Below are 25313 nucleotides of genomic sequence, written 5' to 3' on the forward strand. Positions count from 1 at the left end.
AGAGGCATCCATTTTACATGCACAGTTCAGTGGGTTTTGACAGATGTGCACAGCTGTGTTATCATCTGCCCCAGGGAAGATGTGAAAGTCTTCCCAAAGGGGAGTCATCTCAAGCAGAGCCTGGAGTCACCTCAGAAGGGTTCTCTTTATCATACTTACCATTGTCTTGAAGATAGGGTTTAGACATCTTTTTGTTCGCTTGCATTTAAAAAAAATGTATGTATGCATATATTACTGTTTTCTGTCCACGTTTCCCTTTCTATGTGGAGACCAAAGGGTTATGGTGTGAAATGTCGAATTTTGTGTTTAAATGATTTTCTGCAAAATCTCCAGTTTCAAAGTTAAGAAGTGCACTGAAACTCCATCATCCCTGGAAAGCTTTCCAGTGGTCATAGAGGCAGGCTTTTCTTTAAAATGAGGAAAATTACTTTTTCAAATTTTTGGTGTTAGGCTGCTTAGCTCAGGAAGTCTCCCAGGGAGTCCTTTTTGGGGGCCTAATGCTAGTCTGGAAAGCAGAGGACATACAGACAGCTCTCTGATGTGATAACTGTCGACCGGTCTGTCCTCTTGTTCACGGACAAATGTACTGGATCCTACTCTGGGCACTGACGTGGCACCAGGGACCCTGCAGTGAAAAACACAGACTAAATTCCCGGTGATCAAGGAGTCGACGTCCTAATACTCCGGGGGAGGGGAGTATTATGTAAGATAAGGTGGTCAGAAGAAGGCCTGTCCCAGGGTCCCTGATGCAGGGAGGAGGGCAGAGCATGGGCAGAGGCGGGAGCCCAGCCAGTGGGTGCAGGGCCTTGGGAAACCGTGCAGACCAAGGAGGACCCTGTCCTCTGAGGCAGAATGTTAACTACAGGAGTGACACGATCTGACTTCACATTTCACCGTCTGGGAGGTGGACTTCAGGAGAGCAAGGGAAGAAGCAGGGGACCAGTTCAATGCAACGGTTTTAGCTGATTCAATAAAAAGATGCACTTAGAATGGGCTTTCCACCCGTTTCTCAAGAGTTAATTTTTTTTGGCTGCGTGTATTAACAATGTAATAATATTTGTTATATTCTACCTGCTCTGTGATGTCAAAGCAAATTACAGAAGAATAGCGTTCAGTTGATTTTTTTCTAAACTTGGGCAAAACACAAATTTTGAAGAGATGAACTTACGATTCTATATCACATCGTAAGATTTTACTGCACGATAAATGTTTTCTATTACTTTAGGCCCTGGGGACACAAGAAGGCTCTAAAAAATAAGATCCTGGAAGTTTCTCTCTTACTTCTACTGCTCATTAGCACTGAAAGGACACTCACATAACTACCTCGTTTGATCATCCCAAGACTAATGCCAACCAATATCTACTTGATGTTTTTGTGGATTAGCTCATTTAATCTTCATTATGAAGAGACTTGCCTTTGAGTCCTGGTCCTAACAGCTAACTTTCAGATGAATTATTTAACTTGTCTGTGTCCCAGTTTTTTCATGTACCAAAGGAAGATTCTTATAGGTTTAAAAGAGGAAATAAAGCCCCCCCAGTTGAAGTCCTGAATCTGCTTCACATTCCAAACCTCAAGACATATGTGCTCTTTCCAACCTAACCCAGACTTGGGTTCTTTACCATAAGGTCTGTCAACTGTCAGGTTATAAATAAATTAAGAGCAGGGTCAATTGTGCTGTAACAGAGACAGCAAGAAACACAGTCCAAATCCAGATTTTCTCTTCAGTCTAGAGCCAGCCACATGAAACTGGGCAGAGACATACACACGTTTTTTTTTTCTTAGTTGGAAGTTAATGGGTGGAAATAATTTGAGTTTCATCATTTTAGAGTAATTTCACAGAAGATTACTTCTTTCAGGGACTTCCCTAGTGGCGCAGTGGTTGAGAATCCGCCTGCCGATGCAGGGGACACGGGTTCGAGCCCTGGTCCGGGAAGATCCCACATGCCACAGAGCAACTAAACCTGTGCGCCACAACTACTGAGCCCGCGAGCCAGAACTACTGAGCCTGTGCTCTAGAGCCCGTGAGCCAGAACTCCTGAGCCTGTGTGCCAGAACTACTGAAGCCCGCGCACCTAGAGCCTGTGCTCCGCAACAAGAGAAGCCACCACAATGAGAAGCCCGCGCACCGTAAGGAAGAGCAGCCCCCGTTCGCCACAACTAGAGAGACCCCACATGCAGCAACGAAGACCCAATGCAGCCAAAAACAAAAAATTACTTCTTTCAATACTGCAGTGAGGTAACTAAGAATTATCCACTTTACTAATAACAGGGAAGCTGAGAAGTTCAGGAGGAGAGGCCTTAGGTGGAAGCATGCTGAGCTGGACGCTGCCTTTCCCGAGGATGAGGTCTAACGAACAAGGTCGTGCTTTCACGGGAACACGGAGTCCAGGGCCCCCAGTGGAGCCTGGCACTCAAGGGGTTAAGCACAGTCCTGCGCAGGAACTAGGAGGGCAGGGGCCCAAGTTTCATGTCTTTGTTCCAATTCCCAGATGGCAACCCGGTCTGTTAGTCGCAGTTGAAGCAAAACTATTTTTGAGCCTGTGTATCCTACAGCACAGATGGTTGAGGCCATAATAATATGTTTCTTTTATGGTGTCTTTTCTGTTTCTTGGCGTAGTAGTTTAAAAGCTTCATTGTTTCATCAGTCAAATAAACGCAGCAAGACCTTATGGGACTGTGGGACAATAAAAGGAAGAAAAACATCCTTGAACGCAGGAAAAAATCTTTTTCTTTACTCTGTTTACAGAGGAATGCTATAGACAATCTGCGGCCATTGTGGGCTTTATAATTTTTTCAGTGTTAAATATGGTATTTATCATAATTACGGTACCAAACAGTTATAATCCACCCGGTGCCAAAGACAAGTCTAAAGTACCGAGCTCTCTCTGGGCATCACAGACTTTCTCCAAACAGCACCAGGCGGTGAAAGTCGCTGGTCGATCGCGCGGTTGAACTGCGGGCAGTGGTGGCCTGGGGTTCACATCCCAGTCTCACCAGCCACTCTGCTGTGACAGTTGCCTTGTCTGTCCTTCCCTTCTTTTCCCCACAAAGATATGCATGATAATATGTGGCACAGCTCTGGTGGGGGACAGGTCTCTAAGCCAAGTGATCTGGAAGCAAGATTAAGAACAGAAACCAGGGGACTCTGCGGCATGTGGGATCTTCCCGGACCAGGGCTCGAACCCTTGTCCCCTGCATCGGCAGGCAGATTCTTAATCACTGTGCCACCAGGGAAGTCTTCAACGCCTTATAAAGGTAGTTAATTTTCATTTTCTGGATAGAAACATTGACCTTTGGTACTAATAAGATCCAAAGCAAACTTAGAGAAACGAGAAAAGGAAAACCTTTACCGCTCCCTGTTGGTAACAGCCGACCAGCAGTGACTGGCCAGCTTCAGTGACCAGAGCCCTTGGGGAACAACAGGCCTGGTGAAGACGAGGCTCGCTTCCCAGCTGCTCCTCAGCCCTCCCGCCAGGACCACGCCGGGGCTCAGTGCATCCACCCCCGGCTGGGGTGTCCTCCCCTGGCGCCTCGGGGCTCCCGGCCGGGGTCGGTGGAAGCTGGTGGCTCAGTGCAGAGCAACCACTGCTGGCAGATTCGGGCAGCAGGGCAGGGTCTGCAGGGCGCAGAGGAGATGGTGGGTGAGAACCAAGTGGAGGCTGGTGGGAGGGAGAAGACGACAGAGATCCAGGTATTTGGAAGGCCAGTTTTCAAAGCAGTACGTACCCTGCTGGGTGAGAAAGGACATCCTTAAACCATTATTCTTCTGGCCGTTGAAAGACAAAGTACTCATTATTGTGGTCAGAGGGAGTGATGGTACTGTGGCTTCTCAGCTTAGAACAAAACAGAGCCCTGCTGGCAGGATACAGTGCTTTGTCCTTCGGGGGTTGAGGGCTGTCAGCTCACTCGGTGTCTCCGAGGGCGTCTGCACCGGTGAACACACGGCTGGTGATGGACGGAGCAACGGAGACGCTCTGGCTGGTGCCGTCTCTCAGGAAGAAGGTGCTGGGCTCCCAAGACTCCCTTCAGACATGCTGTGGGAGCCCATTTACTTAGGCGGATGAGGTTCGCAGTGGAGAATATGGCCTCAGTTGGACAGGGAACCAAGCCCATCTCTACACACACCAAGCGGAGACTTGGTGACTTCCGCCGATTTTTAAAAATCATGTTTTCTAACCACACAGGTTAGTAATTGAAGTCAGAAAATGTAGTTGGGTAGCTGTGTTGGTGAGAATCTGAACCCGCCACATTCCTCCTTCAGTTCACACCATCAGCTTATTGCAAATACATGCATCACCGACTTCCTGACCCTAAGGTGTCCCCAGGCGGGAGCAAGAGTGACTCTCAGCTAAAAGGTCACGGGTAAGGTCGAGGAGAGACAAGAGGGTGAAACCTCCCCGACGTTGGGTAGAATTTCCCGTCGGTCAGCATGTCTTTTTGGTCGTGGACGCTGTGCCGGCCAGGTAGTGGTCCAGCCTGCTTCCTCTTCACTGTCTCCCCTTTACCCCTCTTCCTCTCACATGAGAGGGTCTCTCTTCCCACGCTGGCTATCCACCAGGTTGCAGATGCTCACCGAGCATGACCGTCCACCCTCGGGAAAGGATAAGTTAAATTCCTTTGTCCACAAAGACAGTTGTCACACACCCATGGAACTGGCCTTTTTTTCTGCTATAATTTCACAGTGAGGCCAGACCATCTAAATATTGGCAATAGAACCAGGCAGGTACATACATGACAAAATACAGATTTCAGACAGTCATTTGTATTAATCCCTCTTCCTGCAATGCCCCTTTTTTATGCATTGAATTTAAATATGTATCATTGTTTATGCTTAGAGTCTGTTTCTGTTTATCTGTCTGTATGTCGGTAATAAGTCCAAACTGTGGTCTTAGTGCTCAAGGAGCTGGAATAGAAAGAAGCATATTGTTTTAGTTTATTCTCTCCAAATCCTGTACCAACAGTGCTTAATGCAAGGCTTCGCGAGAGGCTTGGCGATCTTGGACAAACACTGTACTCAGCTGGGACTCTCACCTTGTGTCTCATCCACACAGAACGCTCCGCCAGTGTATGTAAGAAGCAGTGAGGGCAGGTCCTGTAGCTTGTGTGCCACATGCCTCTAGAGAGGGACCAGAGGGTTGCTTCAGAGTCTTGGCAGGTGTACCCCTGCTCTGTATTCTCTGAACTATCTCTGTGCCTGACCATTCATATTTTTCTGATTTGCCTAAAGTTCTTTTTCCCAAAGGCTTTTCTTAGTAATAGCTTTCCCATTTCATTCACAGTATTCCATGAGGTTGAGTTATTTTGCTCATGGTCGCTTATTCTTATATAACACTGCTTCTGTTACCATTGGGAGATCGTATGGTGGGACCCTTTGAGGTACTCAGATAGAAGTAGTGATAGCTGTTTCTTTTGTAAGAAACGCGTCTAAACTTCTGGGGAGAGTCATGTTGGTTTGTCTTCATTGTGAATTTTCCTTCTGAATTTTCCTGCCCTCTAGGGCCGTGTCACAAGGACCCAGGCGGTCCCATCAGTGTACTCAGTGGCCTGCCCACTATGTAGGTGGTTCAATTGGTTTAAAAGACACTCCAGATTCTGACATAATAACAGTTAGAGTATAATGTCTGGTTCCAAGTAATGACAGGAGGAAGCATGGCTAACATAGAAGGTTCTCTGTGGGAGGCACCATGCTAACCCTCCATGTGCATCATGTCGTTCAGGTCTCACAAAAATCCTATGAGGTAGATACTGTTATTTCCTGATTTTACCAATAAGGAAACTGGGGTTGTCATTTGCTGGTGGTAACACAGCTAGTGTTACATACAAGAGTATATGCAGGCATATAGACAATGGAATATTTCTCAGCCAGAAAAAGAAACCAAATTGAGTTATTTGCAGTGAGGTGGATGGACCTAGAGACTGTCGTACGGAGTGAAGTAAGCCAGAAAGAGAAAAACAAACACCGTATGCTAACACATATATGTGGAATCTAAAAAAAAAAAAATGGTTCTGAAGAACCTAGGGGCAGGAAAGGAATAAAGACACAGACGTAGAGAATGGACTTGAGGACATGGGGAGGGGGAAGGGTAAGCTGGGACGAAGTGAGAGAGTGGCATGGACATATATACACTACCAAACGTAAGGTAGATAGCTAGTGGGAAGCAGCCGCATAGCACAGGGAGATCAGCTCGGTGTTTTGTGTCCACCTAGAGAGGTGGGATAGGGAAGGTGGGAGGGAGACGCAAGAGGGAGGAGATATGGGGATATATGTATGTGTATAGCTGATTCACTTTGTTATACAGCAGCAGCTAACACACCATTGTAAAGCAATTATACTCCAATAAAGATGTTAAAAAGAAAAAAATAAAAGAGTATGTGCAGCATTTTACAGTAAATGTTAAAGCCAGGAAAAGAGAGGAGGAAAAAAGGATAAAGGCCCGCAGATGTCCACGTACCACACTTGGACCAGTGGAGGGAGGCTTCTGTCCAATCCTTTTTAAAAGTTGAGCTCTGGACCGTCAGCAGCAAAGTGAATTCATCAACCAGCAGTGCTTCTAGTTCCAGCAGCATCCACCTGCACGGCAGCTCTAGGAGAAAGAGCTGTGTGTTTGCTATTTTAATTCTCAGTAGAATCAGGTTCATGTGAGCACGACTTGCATGAGCTCCACTTATATGAGCTGACGTCCACTAGAATCTGCTAGTTGTCTGTTATTATGTGTATTAACTTATCTGCATGGTCACTGCTACTATTTTCTGCTTCTCCATCAGTAGGCCTAATTACATGCAGTTGCTCTACATAATCTAAATCCTGATACTGCGTTCTTCTCATCTGTAACCCTTTGATTGGTAATAGTGTTCTGTCAGTTCCAAACTATTACCAATCAGTTACCTCATTTCTCCACTGACTTTAGTTAAGATTTTCTACAAGGGACGACTGTATAGCACAGGGAACTTACCCGATATTCTGTGATAACCTATATGAGAAAAGAATCTAAAAAAAGAATGAATACATGCATATGTATAACTGAATCACTTTGTTGTACACCTGAAACTACCACAACATTGTAAATCAACAGTGCTCCGTTAAAATTAAAATATTTTAAAAAGTAAGAACAAAAAAAAAAAGATTTTCTAAGAGCAGAGATAATGTTGCAGATAAGAACTGAGAGGCATGTTATTTAAAGAAGTTTCTTTAAATAACACACCTCTTCTTTTAATCACACGCCTCTTCTGGGGTAAGAAATTCAGAAAAATGTTTTGATGAAAGCTTTCCAGAATACAAAACGGAACTTTGATTCATATCACTAGTGTTTTCATTGCAAGATTCGGACTTTCCTTCTTCAATTCAAAAGAAAATAATGGAATAATTGGAACCATTTTGGAATATTGACTATAATCGTATCTTTTTAAATGTCTTGTAATAGAGAGTAATGTGTATTAATAATCTAAAGGAAAGACTCTGTATATAAAGATTATGAGAATAGACATGAATGTGAAGGACACTTCTAAAGGCTTTAAATTTAAGAATGCATAGAATTATATCCACCTCCCTCCCGCTCCCTCCAGCTTCCAGCAGGACACTTCACATTTTCTTCATAGTTTCCTCCCAACAAACATGCTAACAAGCGGAGAATAGCAATAAGGCAGCGATGGGCAGGCAGCCCAGAGGGAAACAGAAATTGATCAAGGCAGAATGGCAGATGGAGAGAGGGCTCAGAGGTCCTCCACGGGGGTGTCAGGGTCTCCTGCTCTCAGGAACCTGAGGAGCCGCCATCCCATAATCCCACAACCAGGGCGCCCAGCTGTGCCATCACAGGGTACCCTGGGTTTCTTTGGTTCTGTAGCCTTTCAGCTTTTACATGTCACTTTACTTATCCTCAGTGGTTAGCCCAACTTGGCCAAGTGGGAAATAAAGATACAAGAGTTGACTTCTCAGAGGTGGGTTCTGCTTATGATAATACCATATTTGTGACTCATCTGTATTCGTGTTAGAAGAAAGCAAGCTCGAGGCCACCTTGGGGTTCTGCCTTGATTCACTTGCATTTAAGTCATGAAAGGACTCGTAATTAGGGCAGTGCCTGCAAGGGAACTTAAAAGAAGGAAACGAGCTCAGAAGTTCTGTATTTATAAACAAATGTTAAAACATTGCTCAACAAAGGAAAAATGCTTGCCTAGCTGCACTGTTTTTGATGTGCTCTCAGTTCAAAAAGGAAAATCAATAAAAACAGTTTAGGGCACTAACTTGGGAACTCAGCACTCAGAGCATGTTTGAAAACTGGTGTGACACGAGGAACTTTTGGTTTCACTTGCACACAACTGACTGCCCCAAATACAGATGTTAGAAGATGGTCTGGCCAATGTTTACTAGGCTCAGATTCTGGTAAACAGAAACGTCAAGTTAAATGATTTGGGTGAAGCTTCAAAAGTAAGGTCAGAATGATTCCTTTTAAAAAAAGATGCAAATCCTAGTGTAATCCTTCTATCATTCCTTTGAAAAATGATACTTTCTTAATGTAAATAATCTTGCTTAGTGAGTAATGAGATCTTGCTTGAGTTGTGATTACTATTTGTTACAAACTCCCACTGAGCTTCGCGCCTCTTCTTTTACTTTGTGATATCGTATTTTGAAATCACATTTTAGTTTCATTTTAATTCAGAGATTCATTCAACAATAAATTTGTAGGCAGCTGCAATGGGCAAGGTCAGTAATTTTTTAAAAATATGGTAGCTCTATTTGTAATTTTTTAGGAACCTCCATTTTATTGTTTTCCATAGTGGCTGCACCAATTTACATTCCCACAAACAGTGCAGGAGGGTCCCCTTTTCTCCACATTCTCACCAACACTTGTTATTTCTTGTCTTTTTGATGATAGCCATTCTGACAGGTGGGAAGTGATATCTCACTGTGGTTTTGGTTTGCATTTCCCTGATGGTTAGTGATGTTGAGCATTTCATGTGTCTGTTGGCCATCTGTTGTCTTCTTTGGAAAAATGCCTGTTCAGGTCCTCTGCCCATTTTTTAATCAGGTTGTTTGGGTTTTTTTGATATTCAGTTGTATGAGTCCTTTATATATGTTGGATATTAACCCCTTATCAGTCATATCATTTGCAAATATCTTCTCCCATTCAGTAGGTTTTTTGTTTGTTTGTTTCGTTGATGGTTTCCTTTGATGTGCAAAAGCTTTTTAGTTTGATTAGGTTCCAATTGTTTCATTTTGCTTTTGTTTCCCTTGTCAGAGGAGACAGATCTCAAAAACTATTGCTAAGGCCAGTGTCAAAGAGAGTACTGCTTGTATTTTCTTCCAGGAGTTTTATGGTCTTTTCATTTAGGTCTTTAATCCATTTTGAGTTTATTTTTGTATACAGTGTGAGAAAATGTTCTAATTTCATTCTTTTGCATGTGGTTTTCCAAGCACCACTTATTGGAGAGACTGTCTTTCTCCACTGTATATTCTTGCCTCCTTTGTTGTAGATTAATTGACCATAGGTGCATGGGGTTATTTCTGGGCCGTGCTGTTCCACTGATCCATGTACCTGTTTTTGTGCCAATACCATACTGTTTTGATGACTGTAGCTTTTGTAGTATAGTCTGGAGTCAGGGGGCAAAAAATCACAGATCTGTTTTAACTTTCCCCTGGAATTGTTGAAATTTGCTTTCTGTAACCAATCCCCCAAATAAATCCTGATGTTGCTTAGTTATTTGAGAATTGGAAGAATTCATCCCATTAACCTTTGTTTACCACTTCTTTCTTGAAATGAATTCTTTTTCAGGCTTCTCTTCTTCTTATCTCAGAGGCTAGCTCCTGCTCTTCTATCAGATTTCCTAATTTCACAGTGTACCTGAGTTCTGTCCTAGGTTCTCTTCTTTATCTACACTACGCATGTAGGTGATTTTACAGTCCTCTGGCTTTTGACATTATCTATACACAGAGTTTCAAATCTGTGTCTCCAATTACAATCTCTTTCATGCTTTGTTGGGATATCCAGCTGCCAGCTCAGCAGTTCCGGGTAGACAGGTAACAGGTATCTGAAACTTCACATTTCCAAAACAGAATTCCCTTCCTTCCCGACCCCCAGCAAATGCAGTGTCCTTCAAGCTTCTGCCGTCCTCATTAGTAAATGGCACCATAGTTCTTCTGGGTTCACTCCAAAACCTCATATCATTGTTGGTTCCATCTTTCCTGGCACATGACTCACAACTAGTACATCCAGTTGCTCTTACAACAAATATTTCTCAAACGTAACCATTTGGTAACATCTCCGTGGTTACAGTCTTAACCCAAGCCATCATCATCATCATCTAGACCACTGCACACCCCCTCACCTGTTGTCCTTCTCTCTTCACCTCAGCATCCAGCAGGTGGTTATCTTTCTAAAGTGTGAGAGCCTGTCACCCTCCATGTTTAAAACCCTCCAATCCCTTCCCATTATTATTATTTTATTATTATGCTATGCTTTGGTATTTAAGGAACCAAATCCAAGGTCATGAAGATTTTACCCTATGTTTTATTCTAAGAATTTTATAGCTTTAGTTATTAAACTTAGATCTTTGATCCATTTTTTGAGTTAATTTTTTTAATATGGTATGAGATAGTATCCAACTTCATTCTTTTGCACATGGATATCCAGTTTTCCCAGCACCATTTATTGAAGAGCATGGTCTTGGCACCCTTGTTAAAAATCAGTTGACCATACACGTGTGAGTTAGAGTTAGGGTTAGGTCAGTGCAACCTCTTTGGAATCAGTTTGCTCAAATGAATCTAGTGCTCTTGTGGACCAGAAATAGGTGAGAAGTATATGAGCAAAATTTACTCATTATGCTTGTATTTGGGGTAGATTCCAAACCATCATTGCCCTGGCACATAAATCATCAAATGCAATGTCAAATCCAAAGCCTCAGAGGAAAGAGTTCAGTCCCCAAGAGAGCAGTGAGAGCTTAACAGTGTAAAACTTTGTCCAGAGTGTATCAGCATTAAATTAGCACTGCTGAAACAGTACCTTGAAGATTTGCAGTAACACCTGGACGTTCCTTCCAATGTGCATATAAGTAGAATCCTGGAAGCTTTTTCTATTACTTGTCTTATGGCCTTACAGATTTAATGAACCAAATGAAAACTGAATCTCTGTTCCACATTCCATCCTTTATCTCTAGGTAAGACAGAATCTATTCTTATTTCAAGGTAGAGTTTTAAGTGTCCATATTTCTTAAGCCACATTTAAAGGAATCATATCTTAAGTAATTTTAAATGTTGTCTGTCTTCATCTTGTACATAAAACTCCAGCAAATTTAATATTGGCATTCATCATGCTCTTCAAAGCAATCAAATTTGGGATCCTCAACATTTCTGTGTCAATAAAATAAGGTGTGGAACTAGCAGAGTCGATGAAGACCTGCTTCATCCTTGCCATACTGGACGTCTGGATGCCGTTTGTCTTGGGTTTAGAAGATGGGGGAGTGGAGATGTTTCCAGGCCTGAGTCTCTTAACAGCAGAGATATGGAAGGGGGAGGAGATCCCCAAGAGACCGGCTGTGGACTGCAGAGCACTGCCACTTGCCTCGTGGTGGCACTCGCTGGATTTGGGGCAGCTGTGGTGTTCTGAGAGGAGGACCTGAAAATATTACAAGAGTTGTTGGATTTGAACAAATCTGCTTGGATCGGAGCAGCCCAGTCTGAGCCTGGCCACCACCGCTTTGCCCGCATCTGCTCTGTGGGCACACGGCACGTCTCTCTGGGTGCTGGGTTTTGGGTGTACGGAGAACCGCCGGCTTGGGGCAGACGCAGGCAAGGACTCTTGCTGATATATTGAGTGTTTTTATCGTGAAAGGGTTAGGGTTTTGTCAAGTACTTTTTTAGCATAAATGAGATGATCATGTGGTTTTTTTCCCTTTCATTTTTTTATTGTGTATTACGTTGATTGATTTTTTTTATGATTAATCATCATTGCCTTCGTGGGATAGACCCCACTTGGTCATGGTGTATAATCCTTTAATATGCACTGACTTTGATTTGCTACTATTTTTGTTGGGGGTTTTTCATCTATATCTGTAAGGGATCTTGATCTGTAGTTCTCTCTCCTTCTAGTGCCTTTATCTGGCTTTGGTATCAGAGTAGTGTTGGCCTCACAGAATGAGTTAGGAACTCTTCTTTCCTCTTCATTTTTTGGAAGAGTTTGAGAAGGAACGCTGTTGATTTTTCTTGAAATATTTGGTAGAATTCACCAGTGAAGGCATCTGGTTCTGGGCTCTTCTTTGTCAGGAGGTTTTTGATTACTGATTCCATCTCTTTGTCATGAGATGGAATATGAGATAATAGTCTCTCTGTTTTGGTTTTCTGTCTCTTCTGTGTCCGTTTTGTTGGCTTGTGTATTTCTAAGCATTTTTCTATTTTACCTAGTTTATCCAATTTGTTGTTCATAATATCCTCTTATAACCCTTTTTATTTCTGTTAAGTCCATAGCAATGTCTGCTCTTTCATTTCTGATTTTAGTTATTTGAGTCTTCTCCCGTCTTTTCCTGTCAATCTAAGTTTCATCAATTTTGTTGATCTTTTCAAAGAACCAGCTTTTGGTTTTATTGCCTCTATTGTTTTTCTCTGTTTATTTGTCTCTGCTCTAATCTTTATTATTTAATTCCATCTGCTAGCTTTTGGTTTAGTTTGGTCTTATTTTTCTAATGTCACAAAGTTAAACATTAGGTTATTGATTTTAGATCTTTTTAAATGTAGACATTTGCTGCTATAAATGTGTTCTGCGATCGTTGAGTACTTCCTGTTATTCTTAGACTAGAATTCAAACTCCTCACTATGGTTTACAGATCCCTACATGCACCGATCCTGACCAGTTCTCTGGCGCTGTCTCCTTCCACTCTTCTCTTGGTTTGCCCAGGAATTGTTTTTATTTCCTGACTTACTAATTAACTTAATGCTTTAGCGTAGTAACATTAAATAGGTGAGAAACTGATTAACTGAATTCCTTAGTGAAATACCAATAAGGTACCTTTTGATAGCGTGTGGAGCCATTGCTGTGTACCTTCGTGAAAAGTTTAAACATATATGGGAAAAGATTGAACGTAAATGTTCATAGCAACATTATTCATAGTAGCCAAAGGGTGGAGACAACTCAGATATCCACCATCTGATGAATGAGTAAACGAAATGTGGTCCATCCATACAGTGGAATGTTATTCAGTCATAAAAAGGAGTGAAGTTCTGATGCACGCTGTAACGTAGGTGAAATTCGAAGACATTCCACTAAGTGAAAGAAGCCAGACACAGAAGGTCACATGATATTTTATGATTCCATTTATATGAAATACCCAGGGTAGGCAAGTTCATAGAGACAGAAAGCAGGTTAGTGTTTACCAAGACACGGGCAAAAAGGGGGAGGACAACCATCACTTTAGTGGCGATGGTTCACAATGTTGTGAATGTACTCAGTGTCACTAAATGTAAATTTTATGTTACATATATTTCACCACAATAAAAAAAATCAATTCAGTTTAAAAAATACATTTTTTTCTGTGCAAACAGAAAAAAATCTCATTTTCAAATAATGTTTTTTTTTATCGGTTATTGAAAAACAAACCACATAGTTCAAAGACCAAAGTTTAAAATGAAAGATAAGTAAAAAGATGAAGACTCACTCTTTTACATTACGTTACATCCAGTGTCAGAGTGCTTGATATAAAATGGATTTTAAAAATCTGACTGTTTTATTTATTGTTTATTTCAGAGGAATATGCCGGTGGCTTGAACTCCAAAGGGTTTATCTCAACAGATAAATGAAATCTGGTGGTAGGCAGTGCAGAGGATGTAGAGCAGGGATCAGTAAACGACTGCTCTTTCTATGGGAATGCAGTCCTAGCCATTCATGTACACATTGTCTGTGGCTCCTTTTCACTGCAATAGCAGAGTTGAGTGGTTGCAAACCTTCCCAGGAAAAGTTTGCCCACCCTCAGTTTAGATACTCCATTTCGTATTTGACATCACTGAGGAGTCAAGCCTCCTCTACAATGTACTCCAACGTCCTCATTAACAAACTTTTATCCCCATGGCTGGCCAAAAAAAACAACCCGGGCACATTCAGGTAAGGATATCTCCATGAATAAAAATTACACAGTTTGTTCCTCCCAGCTGGATTATAACTTGCCTGAGGCTAAGAACCATATTTTATATTTACTTATATTCTTTATACTTTGCATTTAGAAAAGTAAGAAATAGTTTTATTAGGTCTATAAAAAAATTAGAAGAAAATACTCAGGGACACTTTTGATACTCTCTATCTTCATTTCTCAGAAATAAATTACTGATATTATTTCTTTACATGTTCCTTTGTTATCCATAATCAGCAGATTCCACTTGGAAAGAAAAAGGAACAGTGCTATTCTAGCATGTCAAATAAAATGTAATCATGGCTTCTTGCCCCTCCTTCATCATCATTATCATCATCATTATTATTATTTTAAATAAAACCAAGGATACTTCAAATGCCAAAAAAAAAAAGAATAGAAGCTTTCTTTTAATGTGTGTGTCCCTTGTAACTAGGGGCAGGCAGGGCAAGAGAAAGGGGAGGAGGTGAAAAAAAAATGTAAATCATAATTGCATATCAATACCCTCATCTAAATTAGAAGAGGATCTATGCATAAAATAAATAAGACACACGGATATAATGTGCCACACAGGGAATATAGCCTATATTTTATTATAACTATAAATGGAATACAACCTTAAAAAATTGTGAATCACTACATCGTTACACCTGAAATTTATATAATTCTGCACATCAACTATACCTCAATAAACAAATAAATTAGAAGAGGGAAAAAAATCCAACTATTTTGCTTATTGGCAGACTTCTGTAGTACATCTGGAATTCATACATTGAGTGTTACCGTAGGTATTTTTGTTTAACCAGTTTAGATTAACAAGATAAACCTTACACTCCAGGACTGTATCCTTGCCTCAGTTAAGATTGCAAAATGCTGTTTATTAATATTTTTTTTAATGAAAGAACATAGCTAGAAATCGATTCATCAGGTTTTAAATTTGTTAAACAGTTATTCAACATGGGGTTTTTTGGTTGGTAGTGGTTGTGGTGATGAAAGAGCACAGAAAGCAATGGATTGATGCGTACTCTACTTGAAAGAAATATAAAAGTCAAAGATAAAATATATTACTGAAAATTATTAGCAGACGTCTAAATTGTAAGTTTATCTTCCTGAACTAATTGTTAATTGAGTTGCATGTGCCAAAGCATGGTCATCGACAAGTGAAAAGCCTCACATTTCCAATTCTGTTGGAGTTTCCACAGTGATCTGTCACATAGTGTGACACCTGCTGTATTATTTTCTTATGTGAACTCTCTGATGAAAACACAAGGCATTAGTGAGATCTTAAACATGGAAGCCCAGACAGAAAGCATAATTAGTTCATTTACAACTGGTTCTTCCCTACTCTATTTATCTGACACTCATCTAGTTCTACCATATAGACCTTACAGAGAACATTTAAAAAATAAATTTAAGGAGCCATGTGTTCTTTTTCGCTGCAATAACATGCAAGAGCCTGTTTAATCTTGGGGCAAGAGAGGTTGAATTTGTGAAGCTCTGTTTGTTTTAAGTTAGGTCAAGTTATATTGTATATGTTAGCTAATTAAGTAGAATTTACTGGTCTGTACAAAATTTGAACTAGCAGTCCTTCACACCATAGTATATTTTTTGCTGTAAGCAATATTGTTGGAATATTGGAAGGAGCATAGCTTAATTTTTTTAAAAAGAGCAGACGGACAAATCGGGCCTAAATCTAGATTCAAGCACCCGATGGTTGTTTAAATGAAAAACTGTTTAAAGATTTGTACAGATGTCTTCATTTTTTAAAAATAATTTATCTTGTATTCAAATTGTTGAATACTTTATATTACAGTAAATTTGGTTGAAGAAAATGAGGAAAGAAATCAATTTGTAAAAATATACTCATGTTGAAATCAAAGAAGCCAGCCAAACGCAGTACGGACCAAGGAGCCCTGTAGTTTGGTTTGCTTTCCAGAATATGAATACCCAGTGGTGGTTTAAATGAAAGACTGTTTATAGATTTGAACAGACATCTTCATCTGTAAAACCCGTGCTGTGAAGGATTATTATGACATTCCAAAAGTGGGTAGCAAGAGGCCGGCCCTCTGTAGGTGTTTGGTGTGTGGTGTCTGTGATAATGTTGATGATAATTTGGATGACTTTCTACAAAAAAAATTCACGGGCTTCTGTTGTTGGCAGATCTCTAAATGTTCATGTAATTTTCTCCATCCCTCTGAGTGGTTTTAGGGGGAAGGCGTGGGTGAAAATGTAAGATAAAGATGCCTAATTTGGTAAAATGATAGGAATGCGATTTAATCGTTCCCTGGATCCAATTTGCCTAACAGTCAGTTTCTGAAATTGACACCGAAGCAGCTTTTGTTGGGAGATGTGACTGAGCCCCTGAAGGTCCTCTCCTTTTCTGGCTTCTTTGGTAATTCACTGTGAATCAGTTGTTGCTAAGTGTGGATGTTTAACTAAGATTACACTTGGGGGATAATCACTTAAATAAGATCCCTTTTTGACGAGTCCATGGGCTGCTAATTCAGATTGAATAGAGAGAGATAAATTTTTGTTTCACTCTCATTCTGAGGTTATCGCCAATGACCTTCAAGGCTTGTGTATTGATAAGTCTGAGCAACCCTTGCTTTTTCTCCCAGAGTCGAGTTAACATAACGTAAAGTGAGTGCCTGCAGACGAAACTGTTATTTCCCCCAGCTGTTTGCACCTGTACTGTCACCAGCCAGAGGTGGAGGGATGAAGGACACACGCATTGTGGGTATAATCTCGTCTCAGTGACTGGACGTTTGCCACTTAACAAACTTCGGGGAACGCTTAGGGTTTTCCAGTCTCTTTCACAGACGTGCATTCGTTTATATTTATTGGGCACCAGCTGTGTGCCCAGAACTCTTGTAAGTATCATCAGTACAGTGGTGAACAAAACCTATGACATCTCTGCCCTTGTGGAGCCTGTATTTCGGGGAGGGATTTAATTGTTGTGCTCAAGGCTAAGCAGCTGTAACAGGGAAGCCCCCCAGTAGTGCAGCCTCTGTAAGGCAGCAGGTCCTCTCTGTTCTGTAAGCGTGCAGCTGGTGGAGCAGCTGTGCTGCAGGTGTCCTTCAGAGGCCCAGCGCCTGGCCCCTGCTGCTTTGCCAGCCTTTGGGTAGCTTCCTCATCTGTCCTCCTCACCCATAGGACCCAGACTGGGCTGCTGCCACATGCTGCTCCAGCCCCAGCGAAGGGGGCGCTGGAGTAATTTGTCCCTAAAGTGGAGGTGACACAGATGCCACCCCATCCCTTCTGCTCGTCCTCCCGGGCCCCCTTGACTCTGATTTGGACGTATCACACTTGGCTACAAAGGAGGCTGGGAAGTGTAGCCTCTTGCTGGACCAGCTTCAGCACAAGGCAGGGGGTGGGTTTGGGGAAGCAGAGTGGGCTGTACTGCTCCCACCACAGGGGAGAATGACAAGGAAGCACCCAAGTTAAATATATGAAACGTCAGATGGTGGCAAGTGCTGGGGAGGAAAGGAAAGCCGGGGGGCATTGGAGAGAGGTGACAGTTTTAAGGAGTTCGGCAGGGAAGCCTCACTGAGTAGGTGACACTTGAGGAAAGAGCTACAGCAGTGGAGGGGTGATGCTCGCAGCCCGGGGAGGGTGCTGCAGGCCGAGGCCATGGCAGGGAGGAGGGATTCATGGGGCGCAGGGCGGGTGCTGGGAAGAGGGTGGGGCAGGGTGGTGGAGAGCTCGTTTTTGGATATGCCGGGCTTAGGTGCTTCCCCATCCACGTGGAGACGTCCAGCTGGCCGTTGGGTGTGTGACTCTGGAGTTGGGAAAGCAGCTTGGACTGGGAATGTAAAGTTCAGAGAAGTGACATGCAGCGTCTGACCTAATCCTGTTCTTTGCTGTAAAGACCACGCTCATCTCCGTGGGGAGAAGCCGGCCAGGCCACAGGGAGGTCACGGGCTCCTGACCGCAGACCTGTCCGGGTGTGCAGGCATGCATGGAAGCTCGTTCCGCCCTGAGAGAAGTTCTCATGGGCCCTCGCAGTGGATCTCGGTGCCACGTATGAGCCCCTGTGTAATCGACCCTGGGGAGGCTGAGGTTCAGGGAGGGGCCAGATGGTGCCAACCAGCTCCGTCCTCCCTGTTTAGCACCCTCTGTGGAGAGTGGGCTCTGGGACGAGGGAGCTTTTGTTCAGCAGGTTTTTAAACACAGCCTACTCAGGCGTGAGGTTGAACAAGCAGGGGGCTGAGAGGAAGCAGAGCTGCAGTTACTAGTGGAGGGCGTCTGGGCGCTGCCCCTCCTGCCATCTCGCCCTCGAATCCATTCCAGACTCAAGCGCCTCCGTAGAGTTGCCCCTCTGCCCAGCTCATCGTGCGACACTGAGATCCACGCTGGGCCAGAGGCCCTCAAGTGGAACCAGCTTCCATGCACACCTGGACACCTGCACACCTGGACACGTGGACAGGTCTGTGATCAGGAGGCCTGTGGTCTCTCTGGGGCCCGGCCAGCTTCTCCCCACAGAGATGAGCCACATTCTGCTCGTCGTTACCTGACAGATGTTTTACCTGCATCCGTGGACAGGGTGGTCCACCAGAAAGGATCCGAAGGCCAGGTTCCGGCTCTCAAGCTGCCTGCATGTTGCTGTGTGACCTTGAGCAAGTCCCTCAAAGTCTGGGTTTTCTCCTCTATAAATAGAGGGTGGTCAACGGACTTCACCCCGTCGTCAGGAGGGTGGGGTCACCGGAGGTACATGTCAGCGTCAGGTGGAGGAAAGGTCCACTCCGGCCTGAACTCTTGCTCGGACATTCCCGAAAGCAGTCGGAGCCCGGCAACAATTCCCCCCGACACACACGTCTCCCCAGCTGCGTTCCGAAGCTCTCTAGAGGCTGAGGTGCAAGGAGGGCGTCTCAGCTACTCGGATTCACTCCTTGTCCCACTCCAAAGCGGGGAGCAGGCCTTATAGAAACACTTGCCAGGCCTTGCAAATGACGCCCGTGTTCTCATCTGTTCAGATCCGCACTTAGCCTTGTAGGACTGAGACGTCTTAGTCACTGCAGACACTCATACATCATCGTCCAGTTGAGCTGAGCCCACTGAAATGTTCAGTGTGAAACTGAACCCACATACAGTGTGTCCTGTAACGTGAAATTTAAGCGAAGAAACAGCTCTCACTCTGAAGTAACTTGCCAAAGGGTAGTGCTGAGATCAGGGAGGAATCTGATAATTGGTGAGGGTAAGACGTGCCTTTGTGTTCCAGAAAAGTTAGAACTTTCCAGAGAATACGGGTAGTCCTAGTCCTGGTTCCTCGGAAGTACCCTCAGGATCCTAGCAAGGTGAGGGTGAGGTGCCTTGTAGGCATCGAGGTGCTTGGCCAGGGAATTGAGTTAGAGCCGTGGGTGGAAAGAATCTTGAATCTCAGTATCATGGCAGCAACGACAGGTCAGAGCAGCAATCTTTTTTGGTTTGTAGTCAATAAGTCCTTTTCTGAGCCAGAAATTAGTAGGGTAGAAGCCACTTCATACAGCTGGTACCGCTCCCTCCCCTCTGTTTTTACTGCTGAAGTCAAAAGAATGATAAGAAGATAGGCTTTTATCGGGAGCTGATGTGAATGAGTTTCTGAGGGTGGTTCTAAAATCTAGTGATATTCGGCCCAGTCTCTCATAGCTTCTGTAGTTATGTCTGCATTGCTGATGTGACGAACTTGAGAATGATGAACCCATTTCCCATAAAAAAAAAAAAAAAAAGATGGTGTTTGCTGTCAGGGTTGTCATAAACTTGTCCATATAAACGAGAATAAAGAATGTGGCTTTCAGAGTGTGCTTCCCATGGGGACTCTTGGGAGGGGTGTTTGCATTAACAAGATGCCTTTTCGTATATAGGTGTCAGAAACTGAGAGGTGAAATGTCTGTATTTTCTTGTTCGTCTTCAGATGCTCCTGCCTGGGAAATGCATAGAGAAGTAGCTTATTTGGTGTAATTATGTTTAAAATGGATGTCATTATGACAACTCAGTAGCACTGATATCACAGTATTAGTGCGCTTCCTTGGAAAGATACGTGTTACCAAGACTTTCCTGATTGGCTTGGGGAGAATGAGCCCTGAGTCACCAACCACCAAATTAAAAATATACCCATTTGAGGGCATTTCAGCTGATTTATGTTAGAAACAGTTCCTTTTCTGTGAAGGCAAGGAAGTTGACTCATCCATTTTAGAAAGGTTTTAAACCATAAGAACCCAGAAGACTCTAATCTTGTTCTACTTTAACCTGAATTCCTGGTTCCTCGTAGGGTTTTTCTGAATATCTAATAGTCCATTGATCAATGAGTTTAACTTAATCCTTACATCGTAGTTAGGAACTTTATCTTCGACTCAAATAATGTATTCAGTCTCATTTTGATAACAGTTCTGCTGAAGCCTGGTATTGACTAGAGCTTGGTTATTTGGTGGAAAGTTTCAGCTAAGGGGCCTGACCTCACTCTGAACTAAACCACTTTCTCACAAACATAAATCAACTTCACCATTTGGTCGCAATAGGTAATACTTAATGTTTCCCAAGCGTAGCCCACGATTTTACTTGCATTCGATATGAATTCCTATTCGTGTATTTACTTACCAGTGTTTGCACAGCTGTGCTTGTGTTCATACGTCCTCTTGTGAATTTGTCCACCGACAGAGGCTGTTTCAGGTTTAGATTTCGTCTCCATCAGGTCAGAGGTGTAATCTGTTTAACTTGCTGTGTGATGAACATCTCACGTGTACGATTGATTATGACACTATGTCTACATAGCTAGAAGCGCTATTTGTTTATGAATATTAAAACATGTTTACAAACAGATATCCTTCAAAATGTATGATTGGGTTAAGATTCTTATTCGTCCAGGTCCAAGGCATATGGTTTGTGTGCCTTTCCCAGTGGCAATAAGAAACGTGTACGAGGGTGGCCCAGAATCACTGAGTGTAGATACACCAAGATTCAACATTCCAAAACGATCGCTCCTGCGGTCGTATTTTTATGATTCAATAATATCAACCCTGAAGTTTCTCTCTGGCTCTAGCCGCAGGGGTCGTACAGTGGAAACCAGGCTTCAGGGGTTGGGATGGGGGTGGGGCCTGTGCAGTCGGGGGTGGGGCCTGTGCACTCAGGGGTGGGGAGAAAGTACCAGGTGGCCTTTTGTGCCATGTGCAGCACAGATGCAGACACCAGCCCGTCATCTCTAGGGCTGCCAAGTCCATTACCATCACCGTGAGCCACAGGGGCAAACGGCCCTCAAGATGTGCTTCGTCCAAACTGAGAAGTGCTGTCAACCTGAGATCACAACAGTGTTCGGTTTTTTTCTCCAAAACTTAGGTGTTGTTCAGTAATTTAACAGCTAAGGCGTTAAAAAATGTTCCCTGTCTCAGAAATTGGGGGCCTGCTGTGAGGTTATGAATGATCCAAGTCCTGGTTTTCCCCTAAAGTGGACCCCCAAAGCATACTTTAGTTCAGCCTGCTTAAAACTGTAGAAGGTCTAATTCCAATTAAAGGGTGCATATCGAGTGCTTGCTCTGCGGCCCACACTGCCAAGTGCTGGGGAGGAAGAGCAAGATGACAGATTCCCAACTCGCAGATGGTTCTGGTCCAACGGGCCCGACAGCACACGTGTCGGGGCTGCGTGTGGTTGGTGTCATGGGAGCAGAGGAGAGTCGCAGGGAGAGGTGCAGTATTCAAGCGATCTCCCAGGCGGAGGGAGAGTCTGAGCCCTCTAGAACACCTCCCCCTGGTCTCATTGATGTTGCATGAAGGCCACTGCTGCAGGGGACCCCGAGTACAGTGTGAGCACCTGAGTCCCTTGGGTGGTCGAGATGTGCTGATTCCATCCCCGTGGTTTTCAGGTACCAGCAAGGTCAACCTGGTGAGGATCCCGTCCACGGCCTCCAGCCCACGGGACACGGCCCTGGCTGCCGTGATCTGCAGCGCCCTGGCCACCGTCCTGCTGGCCCTGCTCATCCTCTGCGTCATATACTGTAAGCGGCAGTTTATGGAGAAGAAACCCAGCTGTGAGTTCTGAGCCCTTTCTGTGTCTTAGCATCTTGGTGAGGGTGTTGGTCATCACTGCCATCTGGGTGTTTGACGAGAACCTAAGAGGAGAGTCAGGTTGCAGCCAAAGGGACAGAGAGAGCACGTGGAAACAGGCGTCCCAGGGGCCTGCTCCCCAAGAGGCCTCCTGCCAAAAGGGCTGAGGGCGCGGCCACCGGGCAGCATCACTTCCCGGGGACCTGAGGAGGCAGGGGTACCCCCGCCCCTCGGCAGAAACACAGCTCGTCTGAGCTCTGGCAACACAAGTACCTTACATCTCGAGCTGTCTTGACCGATTGTTTCATATCTTTGCTTCCGTGTAAGAAGTATTTTTAGATGTGAACAACAGCTCTCCTTTCCTTTATAACTGCAAAAGCCGGGGTAGTTCTGGTTGCACTGGGATGTTTGTGGGCTCCTCCTGGGGAAGCTGTCTTGCTGACCGAGTTCTCGGCCTCCGCAGGGTCCCTGAGGGCACAGGACCTGCAGTACAACGGTTCTGAACTGTCCTGTTTCGACAGACCTCGGCTCAGCGGCCCTGCGCCCCACGCCTGTTGTCAGTGCCACCGGGACTCGGCCCAGACCTGCGGTAAGTTCAGCGCTTGGGGGCCACTAGGAATGCAGGCCCTGAAGCTGCAAAGAACTGCTCCCACTCAGTTTTCTAGTTAAAGCTAATCTAGTTCAGTCGTTCTCCCCTGTCCCCTGATGTTTTGGGTGTTTTGTGTCTCTTAAGTATTTAACAGAAAAGAAGCATCTCATTAAAATTCTAGAATTTCTCAGTAACTTTTTAAGCAAGTTTGCCTTTATTTTGGGGTGAATTGATTTAAAATAATATGAGCGAGACCTATTGCAGGGTTTTCCACAAACCATAATTGCCTCTGGGGTTATTGACAGAAGTGAAAGTTTAGGGAAGTCGAGACAGACCCCGGAGATACTGTGGGTTCGGTTCCAGACCACTGCAATAAAGTGAATATTGCAATAAAGCGAGTCACGTGATATTTTGGGCTTTCCCAGTGCATATAGCGGTCATGTTTGCACTGTACTGAAGTCTATTAAGTGTGCAACAGCATTATGTCTAAAAAAATAATGTATACACCTTAATTTAAAAATACTTTACTGCTGAAAAATGCTAACCGTCGTCTGAGCCTTCAGCGAGTATAGTAGTAACAGAGATCCCTGATCACAGATCAGCAGAACAAATATAATAATACTGAAAAATTCGAAATATTGTGAGAATTACCAAAATGGGACACAGACACAAAGTGAGGAGATGCTGTAGGAAAAATGCTGTTGACAGACCTGCTCGACGCAAGGTGGCCACGAACCTTCACTTTGGGAAAAAGCAATAGCTGTGAGGCACGACACAGCCACGTCTGCCTGTGATCCAGATGGACTTGGTTTCTAACGTGGGCAGTAACGGGCAGAGGTCACACCAGCGGGCACACTCCCTGCCCCTGTCCCCACAAACTCACCTCCTCTGCAAAGCAAAAATCGACGCGGCCGCAGCCCTTCCGGAAGCCTGCCCGCCACCTGCCCCATCCACCCCTCACAGGCCCCCCGGCACCTGTGGTTGCAATAGCGCAGCAGCATTTTGTCTCCTGTAACCTTCCTTGAAGTTAAACATGTCCCAATTCAATTGCTTATTGTCTCAGAACTGTCCGATCTTTCTTTTCAAGAAATTGAAGGGTTCAGCTTTTCAGTCTAATATTTAATACGTGGGATAAGGCATCTTCAACGTAAGTATTTCTCTACTGGCCACTACTGTCTTCTGCTTTAGGGTTAAGAACAAAACGTGGGATTGCCACGGCATGCGTGGATCTGGCTTTGCCTTTGCCTGCAGAGATCGTAGACTCAGCTCCCGGCAGCACCGATGCCTTGGTGATTCTCAAGGCGGCCCAAGCACCGCATTTTCTAGATGCTGCGCCGGGCACCGCCCCTAGATCAGAGTTAGCAAACAGGATTGCTTGAGAGAGAAACTTGGGTTTCAATGTGATCAAGTACAGCTTTGTGCAAACTCTGCCTCATCGTCACTTCTATCTGAAAAGAAAGATTAAATACGTGGATGGCTTTGTTGCACGTTTTTGAAATAGAATGCAGAGACTGGACAGCGTCCGCCCCCGCTGTTACCCGCCCAGGTTCAGTGTGCTAATCATATAAATTGCTTCTTCCTTAGTGACAGTGCCTGTTTTCTTTTCACTTTTATTTTGACATAATTTCAGACTTACAAAAATGTTGAAAGAATAGGACAAAGAATTCCCACATACCCTGTCCCTAGATTCCCCCAGTATTAACATTTTATGTCATGTCCACATTTGCTTTATCATTTTTATCTCTTTCTAAGTATGGTGGGTGTACACAGTCGACCCTTGAACAACTTGGGGGTTGGGGGCACCCACTCTCCGCCCAGTCAAAAATCAACTTGTAACTTATAGTTGGCCCTCTGTATCTGCGGCTTCCCTGTGTTCACGGTTTCTCCGTATCCGTCTTACATCCTCGGAACCAAATACCCGCTGATCGTGTGGCACTGTAGTATTTACTGTTGAGGAAAATCCTCCAATACGTGCACCCACACAGTGCAAATCCATGTTGTTCAAGGACCAACTGTGTGCTTTACGTAGACATGCACACAGTTTTTAAATTTCCATTTAAAAATCAGTGGCAGGGAGTTCACTGGTGGCCTAGTGGTTAGGATTCTGGGCTTTCACTGCTGTGGCCTGGGTTCAGTCCCTGGTTGGCGAACTGAGATCCCACAAGCTGTGCGGTACAGCCAAAAAAAGAGAAAAATCTGTTGCAGATAAGGTGTCCCTTTACTTCAGCGCTTGGTTCCTAAGAGCAAGAATGTTCTCTTACACAACAGTGTGATTAATGCTCATTTCCTAATTTTGTCTGTATGTTTTACTATATCTATAGTTTTATAAAATCAGAGTTACATATGTCTGTATATATAGAGAGAGAAGTCTAGAAGGCTGTTCAGAAATGTGGACAGTGTCTTGCAGCTTATGGAATTAAGGAAGATTCATTTTTTAATTTCTGATCTAATCTCTCTATTTTTAAAGTTTTTTTCTTCAGTGAATGTGTATTATCTTTGTAACCAAAAATACATACCGCTTCAGTGAACATAATAGTTTGCAAAGCTGTGTGCACGTAGATAGTTATTCTTTAAGATACATTCCTAGCAGTAAAAAACCAAAAAGTT

General features: G+C 43.8%; 1 protein-coding gene across 3 annotated transcripts in view; it reads left to right on the top strand.

The window, feature by feature from the left end:
- TNFRSF19 (TNF receptor superfamily member 19) overlaps positions 1 to 25313 on the top strand; it is an 89092-nt gene that overhangs the window by 54511 nt on the left and 9268 nt on the right. For 2 of the 3 annotated variants that reach the window (XM_030882690.3, XM_030882688.3), the window contains exons 6-7: positions 21937 to 22101; positions 22581 to 22706. In XM_030882690.3, the coding sequence (XP_030738550.1) occupies positions 21937 to 22101; positions 22581 to 22706 (291 nt within the window). The remainder of the gene's footprint in view (positions 1 to 21936; positions 22102 to 22580; positions 22707 to 25313) is intronic. The other variant, XM_060287821.2, reaches the window with a different exon arrangement.

This window comes from Globicephala melas, chromosome 18, assembly GCF_963455315.2.
Source record: "Globicephala melas chromosome 18, mGloMel1.2, whole genome shotgun sequence".
NCBI classification, from domain to species: Eukaryota; Metazoa; Chordata; class Mammalia; order Artiodactyla; family Delphinidae; genus Globicephala; species Globicephala melas.